This window comes from Leptinotarsa decemlineata, unplaced genomic scaffold (genome assembly GCF_025532065.1).
Source record: "Leptinotarsa decemlineata unplaced genomic scaffold, Ldec_3_MD MMD2_tig00004433_RagTag_RagTag, whole genome shotgun sequence".
Lineage (NCBI taxonomy): Eukaryota > Metazoa > Arthropoda > Insecta > Coleoptera > Chrysomelidae > Leptinotarsa > Leptinotarsa decemlineata.
This window is the reverse complement of record NW_027412608.1, coordinates 1,573,934-1,589,227: the sequence shown is the minus strand read 5'-3', so window position 1 is coordinate 1,589,227 and position 15,294 is coordinate 1,573,934. Positions and strand designations below refer to the sequence as shown.

At 43.5% G+C, this 15,294-nt stretch overlaps 1 protein-coding gene across 1 annotated transcript; it reads right to left on the bottom strand.

Moving 5' to 3' along the window:
• Positions 1 to 502: 502 nt before the first annotated feature.
• LOC141484129 (uncharacterized) lies at positions 503 to 7,862 on the bottom strand. Its single transcript, XM_074179204.1, has 2 exons — positions 1,679 to 7,862; positions 503 to 1,388 (listed from the first exon to the last, which is right to left on the bottom strand). The coding sequence occupies exon 1, from the start codon at positions 7,842 to 7,844 to the stop codon at positions 5,919 to 5,921; it is 1,926 nt and encodes a 641-aa protein (XP_074035305.1). The 5' UTR covers positions 7,845 to 7,862; the 3' UTR covers positions 503 to 1,388; positions 1,679 to 5,918.
• Between the last annotated feature and the right edge of the window lie 7,432 nt (positions 7,863 to 15,294).

Genomic DNA, 15,294 nt, shown 5'->3' with positions numbered 1-15,294 from the left:
AGTATAATACCATGCGGGGTCCAACCCATAAGTTGCCATGCTTTTTTGATGAAAATTTTCAAAAACGTCTGCCATAATAAAATATCTTTTCAAATATAGGTCCGCATATGATTCCAAATTTGTAATTTCGAATGATTCACAAACATTTTGTGCGTGAGCATATTTCTCTTCTGTTTTGTATTCATCATTCAATTTATTATAGAATTCTTCTCGTGATGGTAACTCGGTGATGTTCAATTTTTCCATGCTATCTATGTAATCATACGGAAATACTCCCTTCCTGGTGAGAAGAACGAATTTCTCCTCATCTAAATGACTAAATTCTTTTTTTTAAATTTCCAAACCATTTTGATCCAATGTGGATACTAATTCATCCAACGATGTTTTCATGAATCGAAAAGAATCTATAAATCGAAATTCAATTTTAGTTTCAGCATCCGTCTGTGTAAAGGAAATGTATTTTTCTTTATTTGAGGAAGTATGCTCACACACAGCCTTTTTTGCGATATCTCTGATAATGAAGTGACTGTCTATCCTGAAAGATTATGAAAAGTAATGGGTACCACGAATAATTTTCGAAAGTTGACATTACAGGGGGCTTGGTGGGCAAAACCGCGGAACGCCCCCATATAGTGATCGTGATCGTACACGATAACATCTTTGGGGGCGAACGGTTTTTCGCAAATCATTTGATTTTATAATAAAATCCCCTGATAAAGTAAAATTAACTTTGAGGCATGACACTTGTTTCAAAATTGTGGAAATCTCACGTTTGAATAATGAAAAAGCATCGTCTAGAAACTTTTTAGGATCTTTATGAGTTAAATTGATGATTACCCCCGTTGTTACTCTACTAATGAAAACATTGTTAACATTTTGCCACTTTACCCTGGTGCTTCGTCGTTTCAAACCCGAGCCTATACGTTTATTATTCATCATTTTTATAATCACTTTGAAGCGTTTCAATTCTCCAATTTGTGTAATTATTTTCTTTTTTCCCAACCGAAATTTAATTTTTTTTCATAGCTAAAACGCATTTCTTTATATGTTTATTAATAAATTGTATAGCTTGTTCGACAATATGATCCGAATAATTATCTTTGATGTGTAAAATGTATTTATCAATTACCGACATGATTTTTGGAAAATCGACCATTTGGATTTTATTTATTGACATGACTCACCGATATTTTGTTCACAAATGAAATTCTAGGTGTGATGAGTCGGTTTTGGAAGCTGCAGAGAATTGAATTTCGTTCTGTGGATACTGTTGAGATGGTTCTGGAAGCTGCTGTAATTTGAAACTCGTTCTGGAAAGGTTGCTAAGTTGGATTTGGATGTAGTTGTTGAGATGACTGAACTGATAGTGCACACGTTGATGTAGTGTTCTGAAATAAATTTGATTTTCAATGCAACTATACACCAGAGAAAAAATAAAATTCAAGAGTGGGGGTAATGTGTTTCATGTAGTGATTGTGAAAAATGAGCGAGCTACAGTTATACTTAAAAAAATCAACTGTCATTCAAAACAACGAATTTGAAACACATATTCTGCAAGTATTAAACACATAAAAAATATTGAAACACTTCTTTATGCGGATCATATCTATGAATGAAAAATATAGTATACAACCACAAACTCTATACATATATTGAACAAAAAAAATGCAGTACTAACCTTAATTTCGTACAATTTCAAATGAAACAACACGACAGCGTATTTTCCTGATACAAAATTCTTCTAAATGGGGTGATACTCCTCCGTCACTCGGTGTGGTAACAAATTGTTGTTGTTGTTCCCTCTCCACGACGACTGAACTTGAATTTTAGAAAATCCACCTGCGAGAAACCAAAAATAAAAAAACAATGTTTCAAATTATACGAACACTCTCTCAATAAACGACAACATGAATGAAAGTTTATTCGTAACTTACTATGCGTTTTATTCAACTAGAAAGCTGCTCACAAAATGAGCTTCTGTTTACTACATTATTTATTTATTTATTTATTTATTTATTTATTTATTTATTTATTTATTTATTTATTTATTTGTATCCAAACAGATCAAAGGTCTAATTACATTGATAATTAATATAAAATAATCTTTACATTTCAATAATTATAATCACGAGAGTCAGTTGTGTACCTACTCAAAAACTTTGAGGTTGAATAGCAATGAACTATATATACTCTGTTATTGAATATAGTTGTGCAATAAAATCGATAATGGTAATATATGTAAATTAGCTTATCAATAGAAAATCATATTCGTGCACAGATGAAAATACTAAATATAATAAATTTGTATGCGTATCAAACAGATGTAGTCAAGAAAAAATCTAATATTGCTCTACGAAATACTCCCTGAGGTAGAGTCCAATCTAAATCTACTAGCACACTACATGTATTGGCCAGTCGTAGCATGGTCACGAGAGGGATCTGTACTGTCCTCCGGATGGGTTGCGGTCGGGTTGCTTCAAGGGGGCGTGTCCTACGACTCCGCCCCCGCCGACCACATTTACCCTTCGCCGTAACGGCCGGCTGGCCTCCCAGACCTGAGCCCCAGGGAGTTTTGGACTCAGTTCCTGTCTGAGTACGACGGGAGGTTGGTTTGCTTCGGTTCGCTCCTGTGGAATGTAGAACTCCTTTTGGAGGTACTGACCCCGCCATGAGGTCACCCCCAAACCTCTCTCGGCTTCAGGGTGACTCCCTGGCATTCCTCCACCCCCTAGCGCTTCCGCTAGGTCGTCAGTATCCGGCTCGAACGAAGTTCGAGGCGCTCCTGTGTGCAACGCACCCCTCTCCTCCCAGGGATCGCTAAATGCTCCGACCTGGGGGCATCGCGACGCCTGGCGTCGGACAACCTTTGCTTCGACGCTGTCGTTCCATTCCATATTGCCAGCATCTCCAAAGCCTTCTTTGCTTTCCTTCACCGCGCCTCTCGAAACATTCGTTGTTTCGAAAGTCCTGTCCGGTGGTTCTTTCATCGAAACATTCGTTGTTTCGGATTTCCTGTCCGCTATGGCATGATCCTCTAGACGGGTTTGACAATGGCCTAATTTCTTGTACGATTTCCATTTCCACAGGATGGCTGTACACTCTGTGTATTCTGTGACTTGGGGTTACCACATAAGTGGGTAACTCCTCCATAGTGTGCCTCAAATGCTCACATTCAGGCAGAACTATCGGTTTCGGAGGGAAACAAAATTGCGATTTTTGTGGTTTGGAGCCGATCTCAGCATAGGAGATCGTACTCGCATAGATAGCATCGCGCGAAGCCCTAATTGGGGTTCGCTTTGCGGCCTAGCTGGTGCATCTCCTCGGGATGATGTCCAGTTTCTTGTAGTAACGTCTCCTGACATGTAATAAATCAATCCTTCTCATCGCCGAGGTTTTATTTTCCCTAATGCGATTTAATTGAAACATGCTATTTTGCGTTGTTTTTATCGCGATTTGAGGACAGCTTTGTCCTTTGAGACTTGTCGAATTCTCGAATTATTCGGCTTGCTGAAAAACCACCAATGCCCACGGTTTGTCGCTCTGCGACCAAGGGAGAGGCACTGATGTCCTCGTTTGCTGAAAGAGTAAGCTGAGTAGAACCTAGCCTCAGACTGGCTGATCCTACCGGAGTTCTCGGAATGCTGTTTCCTGTGAAACCAGATTCCAGGGGGGTTCCTTGTCGGCTCGTCGGAGTCGCACTCAGGCGGCTAAAAATTTCTGACAAGAAATTGGTTTGACCGAAAATTGTGGTCTCGCGATTTGGCACTGATGTATTTTCTGCAAGTTGCGCTCGCGCTTGTTTTGCCCTAGTCTGCATTTCGATTTCAAATTTCCCTAATATGACTCTGATGAGGAAACAGTCAGAGGGAAGGATTCACGGAAATCTAATAATTTTAAGTTCACCCTTGGATCGCGAAAGCTACTTTCCTATCCAAGGCCTACAGGGTGAACTGAGCTAGTGATTTAGGAACAAGGAGCCTAACGGTTGAACAGCACCCTAGAATGAGGGTCGCTCGCAGGATTAGGTAGAAAGGTATCGCAATCCTGGAAGGTCCCAACGGTTAGGTTGAGTCGTTCGCCCGAAGGACGCAACTAATGATGTCTTGACCCTCCCGAATTTAATCTCGAAACACCTCGATCTTTAACACCGCAAGGTGATCGGGTGGGGTGAGACCGGGCAACTTTAGTAGGGACCTGCTCTTCCTTTGCAGGATTTGGGCTGCTTTCCTCTGGCGGAGTGCCAAAAGGAACCTGGACAAACGTAAAGTATGGTTATATGCACTGCAATAAATTATCCACCCAGTAATCTGCTCCAGTATCAGCTCTAGTGAATTCCAAAGTGTCCGCAATCCTAGGATCCTTCTAATAAATATCCAGCCACTGGTCTGTCCTGATTTATTCTCTATTGGTCCTAGAGATTCCTAATTCCGGTAAAAATTCTTCCAATTCTCCTATTTAATGGTAACCGCAGATCCCTGACGACTCCTGTATTGTGCTGTGTCTCTATTAAGTTCTGAAAAGAACCAGAGACTCGAATTCATTCAATAAACTCCAACCGAAGCTTCAAACTTTTGAAATATCTTCAAATTTTAAGATCGCTGTTACTTGCTCGATGTTCAGACTTCGACTAACTATCGTGGCTTGGAAATCCGTATATTTATCCTAAATAAACGGGCTCTCTTCCGCGCCACTTTCAGCCAACCAGCGATCGCAAAAGCCTTGCGATCCTGCCTGACCTACTTTCAATATTTACACAACGAAAAAAACTCATTTCGTATGTATTTGCCAGCGTTTACGACCTGTTTTTCTGCTGGCGCTGGGCTTTGAAGTGGGAATACCGCTCTGCTAATTTCCATTGACGTCTATATGCCGCTGTTTCTGTCTCATTCTTTCCGTGTATCGTTTCGCTTCCTCAATTTGCGTTGTACGATAAATGAAATCTAACAGTCTTCGGCCTCACTCGGAAATCTTCGAAAAATCACGAAAAACCTGAATTTTCTTTTTCCTTGATTTCATATAGAACTCAGCATCCTAAGACAAAAAGTCTTATGCCGTGTCTCGATATTCCTATTCCTTCTTGCTCAAAATTGCATTTGAAAAATGTTATATTTTTCAAACTCAAAGGCTAATAAAAATTGAACCACGAGCACTGGAAACGTGATCGAGGTGTCAAACGATAGCTACTAAGAATCTCTATCGATGCTTCTTTGAAGAAAGCACGATTTCCCTATCTAGATAACTGAAGGCTAATAATCTTGCAAAAGATTTTTCTATCGCTTAGGAAACGACATTTCACATCTTAATTTTCGAAACTAAGCTGAAATATCTTGGGAAAACCAATGTTTTTCTACATTTTCTTAATGTTCATTCTGAGTGGGCGGTCCTTGTACTGGAGCTCGTGAAATTTCAAACTAGTTTTGTTTCACGACACCCCCCTCCTTTAAAAAAGGTTCCTGTCTTGGCACGCCGCCATGGCCCCAATAGGACAGTACTTGTTCCGCTCACAGGGTTCTAGTGTACCAGGGCTCTGGCCACTATCACCCTAGGTCATACGCATTCATCGTCGCTATCACTATCACCCTCCCCCGTTGCTGCAGGGTACACATTCTGCAGGTCATCCCTCGGCGCTGCTTGGCTCTGGTCGCATTGCGTACTCTTGGGTTCGAGTGATATGACTCGGGATCTTCGTCGGTCTCCGACACGACGCTCACCCGTGAATCGTCGTTGGCCCTCGGACTTCTCCGCAGGCCCCTCCTGCAGATCCGCCCTATCTGTTTCCTGGGGTTTTCTCCCCTCGAATTCCTCTTTCCCTTGTCCTCTAGGTGGTTCACGATCTTCTGCCGAAGACGTGTCCGCGCCCTGTCTGTTTCCTGGGGTTCCTACCAGCATAGGTTCCCCTCGCTGCTTCCCAACATTTGTTATGGGTTCTCGAGTATTCGGTTCGGTCCTTTTTCATACCGATCCCTTTTCAGATCCTGTTTACCAGGTGGTTCTCCTGGAGTCCAGGCTACCTCTTCGGGTGGCAAGCCTTTCCTCCTCTTCATCTTCTTCGGCACGACTACGCGTTGTGCCGGGTCTTCAACGACTTCCAGATGGGGCCTCTTATGCCTACCACCTTCGGCCTCGTGCGTTGCCGGCCAAGAGCACCCTGGCAGGCAGTCCTCGTTCCAAACGAAACTCCCACCGTGGGCGTCCGGCCCCGCAGTTCGACGCAGAAGCCTCGGCGAACCCCCACTGTGCGCCAGTGCCTTGGGCTGCTTCAACTCCCTCGCTGCGTCGTCCCGCTGCAACCAAATATCTTCCATTCCAGTGTCTATCCTAGGCAATTTTCCATGCAGGTCTCCGATTACCTTACTGCTACCTTCCAGGATCGGCTTCATTAGGTAACGGTTACCAGCTGCCGTGCGCGTTCGCCGCAAAGGTCCACTTCCTTGTGAACCAGCCAAGAGTCCCTCCCCTTGGCTACAACTACCAGTCACACCCCCGGCTTTCGTACCACTCCTAGGTACACCGGTTGTGCCTGTAACGCACTTCGACTGCCGCTCCTTCGGGTTTGGTTCAGCAATCGCTGCATCTTTCCTCGCCTGGTATCGGCACTTCTCCGCAACCGTGTCGCTACCGCCTTCTGAGATCGATTTCATCGAGAACTTCAGGGTAGCTTCCGCATGCTTTTGCCGATGTCCACTGCCCAGTGGATCTGTCAAAATGAACTCCTCTAGGTCTGTCTTTGGTCTGTTTCTGGCTTCTAGGGTCTTGGCGGAGCAGGGACCTCTCGGGGTTTGCTCGGCTTCACCTTCCACCTCTCTGTCGGCTTCCACAGTTCGGGCGAGGCAGGGACCTCCCTGGGTTTGCCTGGCCACTGCTTTCACCTGGTTGTCGGCTGCGGCTCCTCCGGGAAAGCAGGGACCCCCTTTGGTTTGCTTAACCACTGCCTGTGCCTGGTTGTTGGCATCCATAGTTTTGGCGAGGCAGGGACCTCCCTCGGTTTGCCTGGCCACTACTTCCGCCTTCCGCTGCTGTGCTTCCCCCTTGCTGGCCGGGCAGGGACCCCTCAGGGTTTGCGCGCACCTGGGTTCGGCTTTGCATGTCGTTGGCTGAGGGTTTCCATGAAACAAGATTCCCCCAGCGTCAGCCACTGGCTGAATCGTTGGCCGAGGGTTTCCATCACACAGGATTCCCCCGACATCTGCTGCTCGCTGAATGACCAGACCTGAGTCCACTTGACTTCGACTACCAGTCGCGCTTCCAGTTCCAGTACCTATCCTCGGTACGCTGAAAACGCCTGTGGCACACATCAGCTCCCGTTCCCTCAACTCTCTTTGGTTTCGCTCCACAATCGCTCTGGGATGTTTGCGGGTTGGGAGCACAGCTGTAAAGCTGTTCTTCCTTTCTGGAAGGGCTCCTTTCCTGCTTTGAGGTATGCCTCCTTCGCAGGGCTTCAGCCTGTCCAAGACAACAAGTTGCCTTTTCGAGAACATACCTCTTAACATCTTACTCGTCTCTCTGACACGACGAATAATTTTTTCCAGCCTCTGTCTTCGTGCTGCTTCTTGTGAATTAACTTCAGGCACCACCGTGCCGCTTTCTTGTGGTCCGGGTATCTTCCTTTCCACTCGTTGATCCGTCCTTACATCGATGGGTCCTTGCGTGGCAAGCACAGATTTCTCCAACCTGTCCTGTCCTTCCACAACCTCGACTCGACTTACTGGTCCACCAGACTTGAGTCCACTTGGCTCAGTCTGGCTTTCCTTGACGGTGTAGCCTACTAACCTTTCGGACCTAAGTCCTATTGGGTTTTCAAAGTTTTGGCCTCCTGACCTACCAGATCTGGGTCCCATTGACATCTCCTGGGTTTGGCCACCAAATCCACCAGAACTAAGTCCCTTGGCCTTGTTCTGGGTTTTCCTGTTTTCGCGTTTAACGCCCGTCGGCGATCCGGGCTTGAGCTTGCCAGCTCCTGCCTGCTCCAACACTACATTTCTGCGTTTAACGCCCGCCGGCGGTTCCAGCTTGAGCTCTCCAGCTCTCAGCTGCTTTTCGACTCCATTTACACGTTTAACGCCCGCCGGCGGTGCCAGCTTGAGCTATCCAGCTCTCAGCTGCTTTCCGACATCGTTTCCGCGTTTAACGCCCGCCGGCGGTTCCAGCTTGAGCTCTCCAGCCCTCAGCTGCTTTCCGACTGCCTTTTCGCGTTTAACGCCCGCCGGCGGTTCCAGCTTGAGCTCTCCAGCCCCCAGCTGTTTTCCGACTGCCTTTAAACGTTTAACGCCCGCCGGCGGTTCCAGCTTGAGCTCTCCAGCTCTCAGCTGCTTCTCGACTACTTTTCCACGTTTAACGCCCGCCGGCGGTTTCAGCTTGAGCTCCTCAGCTCTCAGCTGCTTCTCGACAACGTTTCCGCGATTAACGCCCGCCGGCGGTTCCAGCTTGAGCTCTCCAGCCCTCAGCTGCTTCGTGGGGCGTGTCCTACGACTCCGCCCCCGCCGACCACATTTACCCTTCGCCGTAACGGCCGGCTGGCCTCCCAGACCTGAGCCCCAGGGATTTTTGGACTCAGTTCCTGTCTGAGTACGACGGGAGGTTGGTTTGCTTCGGTTCGCTCCTGTGGAATGTAGAACTCCTTTTGGAGGTACTGACCCCGCCATGAGGCCACCCCCAAGCCTCTCTCGGCTTCAGGGTGACTCTCTGGCATTCCTCCACCCCCTAGCGCTTCCGCTAGGTCGTCAGTATCCGGCTCGAACGAAGTGCGAGGCGCTCCTGTGCGCAACGCACCCCTCTCCTCCCAGGGATCGCTAAATGCTCCGACCTGGGGGCATCGCGACGCCTGGCGTCGGACGACCTTTGCTTCGACGCTGTCGTTCCATTCCATATTGCCACCATCTCCAAAGCCTTCTTTGCTGTGGAAACGCTGTCCTTCACCGCGCCTCTCGAAACATTCGTTGTTTCGAAAGTCCTGTCCGGTGGTTCTTTCATCGAAATATTCGTTGTTTCGGATTTCCTGTCCGCTATGGCATGATCCTCTAGACGGGTTTGACAATGGCCTAGTTTCTTGTACGATTTCCATTTCCACAGGATGGCTGTACACCCTGTGTATTCTGGGACTTGGCATTACCACATGAGAACTATCGGTTTTGGAGGGAAAGCTCCTTCCGGTTGTCGCCGTCGGCAAAAATCCTCGATTTCTGCTTTTTGTTCCGGTTGGGAACAAAATTGCGATTTTCGTGGTTTTGGAGCCGATCTCAGCATAGGAGATCGTACTCGCATAGATAGCATCGTGCGAAGCCCTAATTGGGGTCGCTTTGCGGCCTAGCTGGTGCATCTCCTCGGGGATGATGTCCAGTTTCTTGTAGTAACGTCTCCTGACGTTCCACTTCTGCATGTAATAAATCAATCCTTCTCATCGCCGAGGTTTTATTTTCCCTAATGCGATTTAATTCAAACATGCTATTTCGCGTTGTTTTATCGCGATTTGAGGACAGCGTTGTCCTTTGAGACTTGTCGAATTCTCGAATTATTCGGCTTGCTGAAAAACCACCAATGCCCACGGTTTGTCGCTCTGCGACCAAGGAAGAGGCACTGATGTCCTCGTTTGCTGAAAGAGTAAGCTGAGTAGAACCTAGCCTCAGACTGGCTGATCCTAACGGAGTTCTCGGAATGCTGTTTCCTGTGAAACCAGATTCCAGGGGGGTTCCTTGTCGGCTCGTCGGAGTCGCACTCAGGCGGCTAAAAATGTCTGACAAGAAATTGGTTTGACCGAAAATTGTGGTCTCGCGATTTGGCACTGATGTATTTTCTGCAAGTTGCGCTCGCGCGTGTTTTGCCCTAGTCTGCATTTCGATTTCAAATTTCCCTAATATGACTCTGACGAGGAAATAGTCAGAGGAAAGGATTCACGGAAATCTAATGATTTTAAGTTTACCCTTGGATCGCGAAAGCTACTTTCCTATCCAAGGCCTACAGGGTGAACTGAGCTAGTGATTTAGGAACAAGGAGCCTAACGGTTGAACAGCACCCTAGGATGAGGGCCGCTCGCAGGATTAGGTAGAAAGGTATCGCAATCCTGGAAGGTCCCAAGGGTTAGGTTGAGTCGTTCGCCCGAAGGACGTAACTAATGATGTCTTGACCCTCCCGAATTTAATCTCGAAACACCTCGATCTTTAACACCGCAAGGTGATCGGGTGGGGTGAGACCGGGCAACTTTAGTAGGGACCTGCTCTTCCTTTGCAGGATTTGGGCTGCTTTCCTCTGGCGGAGTGCCAAAAGGAACCTGGACAAACGTAAGGTATGATTATATGCACTGCAATAAATTATCCACCCAGTAATCTGCTCCAGTATCAGCTCTAGTGAATTCCAGAGTGTCCGCAATCCTAGGATCCTTCGAATAAATATCCAGCCACTGGTCTGTCCTGATTTATTCTCTATTGGTCGTAGAGATTCCTAATTCCGGTAAAAATTCTTCCAATTCTCCTATTTAATGGTAACCGCAGATCCCTGACGACTCCTGTATTGTGCTGTGTCTCTATTAAGTTCTAAAAGAACCAGAGACTCGAATTCATTCAATAAACTCCAACCGCAGCTTCAAACTTTTGAAATATCTTCAAATTTTTAAGATCGCTGTTACTTGCTCGATGTTCAGACTTCGACTAACTATCGTGGCTTGGAAATCCGTATATTTATCCTAAATAAACGGGCTCTCTTCCGCGCCACTTTCAGCCAAGCAGTGATCGCAAAAGCCGTGCGATCCTGCCTGACCTACTTTCAATATTTACACAACGAAAAAAACTCATTTCGTATGTATTTGCCAGCGTTTACGACCTGTTTTTCTGCAGGCGCTGGGCTTTGAAGTGGGAATACCGCTCTGCTAATTTCCATTGACGTCTATATGCCGCTGTTTCTGTCTCATTCTTTTCGTGTATCGTTTCGCTTCCTCAATTTGCGTTGTACGATAAATGAAACAGTCTTCGGCCTCACTCGGAAATCTTCGGAAAATCACGAAAAACCTGAATTTTCGTTTTCCTTGATTTCATATAGAACTCAGCATCCTAAGACAAAAAGTCTTATGCCGTGTCTCGATATTCCTATTCCTTCTTGCTCAAAATTGCATTTGAAAAATGTTATATTTTTCAAACTCAAAGGCTAATAAAAATTGAACCACGAGCACTGGAAACGTGATCGAGGTGTCAAACGATAGCTACTAAGAATCTCTATCGATGCTTCTTTGAAGAAAGCACGATTTCCCTATCTAGATAACTGAAAAAGCCATTTTTCATAAAATCAGCTTTTTCCCTATTTAAAAATTGGCGAAGGCTAATAATCTTGCAAAAGATTTTTCTATCGCTTAGGAAACGACATTTCACATCTCAATTTTCGAAACTAAGCTGAAATATCTTGGGAAAACCAATGTTTTTCCACATTTTCTTAATGTTCATTCTGAGTGGGCGGTCCTTGTACTGGAGCTCGTGAAATTTCAAACTAGTTTTGTTTCACGACAGTACGTTGTAACTACCAACGGAATATTGAATGGATAAGTTCTCCGAGTGTGTATATAGACAAGATATGGCATTGTCAAAGGCAAGTAGATAAAATACGAGAAAAACTCTTATTCAGCTTGGATGATTCTCGAGTAAAATTCATAATCACGTTTTCCGGTTCTGAGGCTGCCATCTAACATCAAAACAAATTGTGCGGTACAATAATTACTGTAAGAGATAATATTCGAGAAAAATGGATGGCAGCAATTACCGGTTCTTATCTTTTATTCATTATTAAAGATTGAGAAATATCAGTAATTGTTATTCCTTATCTTCTGATGTATGGAGGATAAAAATAGTAGTCCAGGGTTGGCCTGAGGAATACGTAAATACCTCTGAACCGATTTGTATTACAAAATAATTGAAAAAAACGTTAATCCTCAAAAACTATGGATAGAAAAACACTCAAGTATATTAATCTGAGAAAAATTTTGGAAAATTAATGATAATTCAACAACAACTCTCAAAACCATTGAATTAAATTACATTTGAATAAATTCTTTTGTGAAAAAGTCAAAAACGTATAAAAAATCTTGCAATCAAAATTCATAAAGTGAACATGAAAAACACCTACTTTCAGATAAAATCGTTGCACTTGTCACTAATATCACTGATACATTTGTTCGAAGGTGATTGACAATGTTTCGTGATGAATTTTACTAGTTCGGACTTCCATTGTCTACTATATAAAATGATTTGAAATCCCTGAAACAAGTAAAAAAGAATAATTAAAAAAGAATAGTTGAAAATAACAATTATATTAAGCAACAATAAACCTGAAATGAAATGATAGTGAAGTAACCTACAAGTAAAAATATAATAATTGAATAAATAAAAATTAAAGGAATGCAAAAAGAAAATAATAAAAAATAAAAAAGTGTAGAGATTCCAAGTCACGTTAGCTCACGACGTTTCGATTGTTGGTATCTACAATCGTCTTCGGGTGATGACTGGACTGATTCCTCCGAGAGATGACTATTTTATAGGTCGTTGAAATACTTCCACTTTCTCTAATTTCCATTTTCCGCTTCACTGATTCCGTGAGAGATGACCGATTTGGCGGGAGTTATATATTTTCACCAACTTGAAATGAAACAACATTTACTCAATGAAAATATTCATTTTTTTATTAAATTTCATAATTGTTGTACAACTCTAATCAAAATTTTTTCTCTAGCCTTGTTGCGTATTCTGGAACAAATTCAACAGTGTTTTTTTTAAATGACGAAGATCTTGAAATATCTTTTTCAATTCACATTTGAATGGTGTATTCTTTGGAATTGCGCCTGCGCAAATACCCTCATTGACTGATGTTGAACGAATCGATTTCCATTGTTTACACTAGCCTTCACGCACATTTCTTTGGAATTTCACCCACATTCGGTACGTTCACATATTGAACAGAAATTATTGCAGTCGGAAGTACAAAATTTGTTTTTCAGCATCGTTGATGACATATTCTACACTCTGAGGCTGGAACACTTTGTCTTGAATGTGTAAATTATTCAACTGCTTGAGAACCATTTTCTTTTCCTCATATAATTGAATATCATTACTTATTTGTTGAACATGTCTCAAAAATTCCTCTACTTCACGTCTGTAGTCTCTGAATGCCATTATAATACTAATTTTTGTTTACCACCGACGTACGGAACATCTTTTTCCTTCGAAACTATGCAAAACAACGTATGTTGAAATGTCATTGTCGAATACTTCGCTCTCCCATTGCCCTCACTTTGAGTCCACAACGCTTAACCTCTCGACACTTTTGAATCTCCTCTTTCTCCTGATGATGCTAACTTGGTTAACAAAGATACGAGACGTAGTGCCCTTTTGGCATGTTGAAATGCTAGACTTCTGTTGAACCGACATGTTTTTTCTTAAATGGTATATTTTGACGCACCCTGTACACTTCGACGTCATGTTTGCTTTCAATGATGTATTTTGAGACACCCCGTATACAATGACGGATCGCAGGTTAAGTTGTCATATTTTTTCTCAAATCCGATTCATTATTATAAAATATATCATTTTCGCGCTTCCAATTTTCGTCGAGTAGTTCACGCTTAATTTTCAAACCGACAACGCTACATTGCCCCATAAACAATGATTTATTGTACAACTGGCAACGCCGAACCTGCCATGCTAGCATGTATTGACATTTGACAGATACAGTCTTATGAGTCTAGTGTTTACAGTGTCCTTCTTCAACCAATAGATAGTTCAACTAGTGACTCATAGATGACTCTATGTGTTCTATAACTTAATTTTCAAACCGGCAACGCTACATTACTCCATAAACATTGATTTGTTGTACAACTGGCAACACCTGCTTGCACTAGCAACCGGTAAAACCTCGATCTCCATCTATCTTTGCATCGATTACGTCACACGCGCCTCTCGCTCTTACACACACATACACATCTTTACATGAAATATCAATTATTTCCCAAATCTAAGTATATTTTCCTATCTTCAGTATGATAATGACGATTACATTCTATGGAAATCAAAGAAAAAGAAAATGCTGTCAAGTATAATGAATGAGTCAATTTCGGTCCCGACAAAACTAACGCTATAAATACCCAACATTCGCAGTTAACTTCAATATCTTACGATGGTGTAGAGGCTAAGGACAATGTCTACGGCGCGGACGATCCAGGTTCGAATCTCATGACTATAAACTTTTTTTAATTAATCACGTGACTGGAACGTGACAAGGGGGGGGCTAGGGGTTAGGTGGACTACCAAGAAGGCCTGAGCGGTGATGTGGAGTACTAAGGGGGGGCCGAGGGCAAGGGGGTCCACGCTTAAATCGCTACGATACTCGTTCCATCCTGCGTCGATGACGTCACACGTTTCCCCCACTCCTGTTTGAACCAAAAATTGCAGAAAGTTTAGCTCCATAAGAAAATACATGGGATTTTGAGCTCGGAACAAGTTTGTTCATCTACTCAACAAATCCTGACAACAAAGATATGGGAAAGTGAAGTATTGGAGTAAACGTTTCTCATTGGTCAATTGAAGTGTAGCGCGCGACAGTCGAAACTCTGTGAAAGCGGCTGCCCCTTAATGCTTGACAGCTTTGCTCAGAAATCGACAATTGGTTCAACATGGCGGTTGGCATTGGTGTTATAATCAAGGTTCATTTTCTTATGTTTACTGTACCATTTATAGTTTGAGGCTGTCCAATTTGCAGTACAGAGAATAGTTTGCTTCTGCATCTTCAAACAGTAGAGTTACATATTCAGTCTTCGAGAAAAGTAAGTAAAAGACAATAGTATCGATAATAAAGTCATGGTGCTTAACCTACCTCATTTTGGGCCCGAGGATAGTTGGTGTGTGGGATTTATTGGTTTGACTAAGTACATGTTTAAACGAGAGTGATTTCTGTTTATCTTCAGTAGAGAAAAGTAGGTGAATGATACATTCTTTTGTATAATTTGTTTTCATAATCAATATCATTTTTTTTAGATAGTATCAGTATGCCCAAAAGGAGTGGTACCTGGTACCTGGCCAAGAAACTGAAAACGTAATGTGTAGGGTAGAGGCGGGGAATCACACGCAGCAGGCAATGGTACGCATGGCCCTGTATGACCCAGCCATCGTTGAATGTCGGTGCTAATTGGATTGACTCGTGGCACACACGTATTTCAACAACTCTGTTGCGGTACTTCAGTTCTATGTTTTTGTTAGATATAGATCGTTTTTAGTTTTCGGCTTTTTTGTAATAGCATTTGTGCGTGATTTAAGTAAAGGTAAGTAT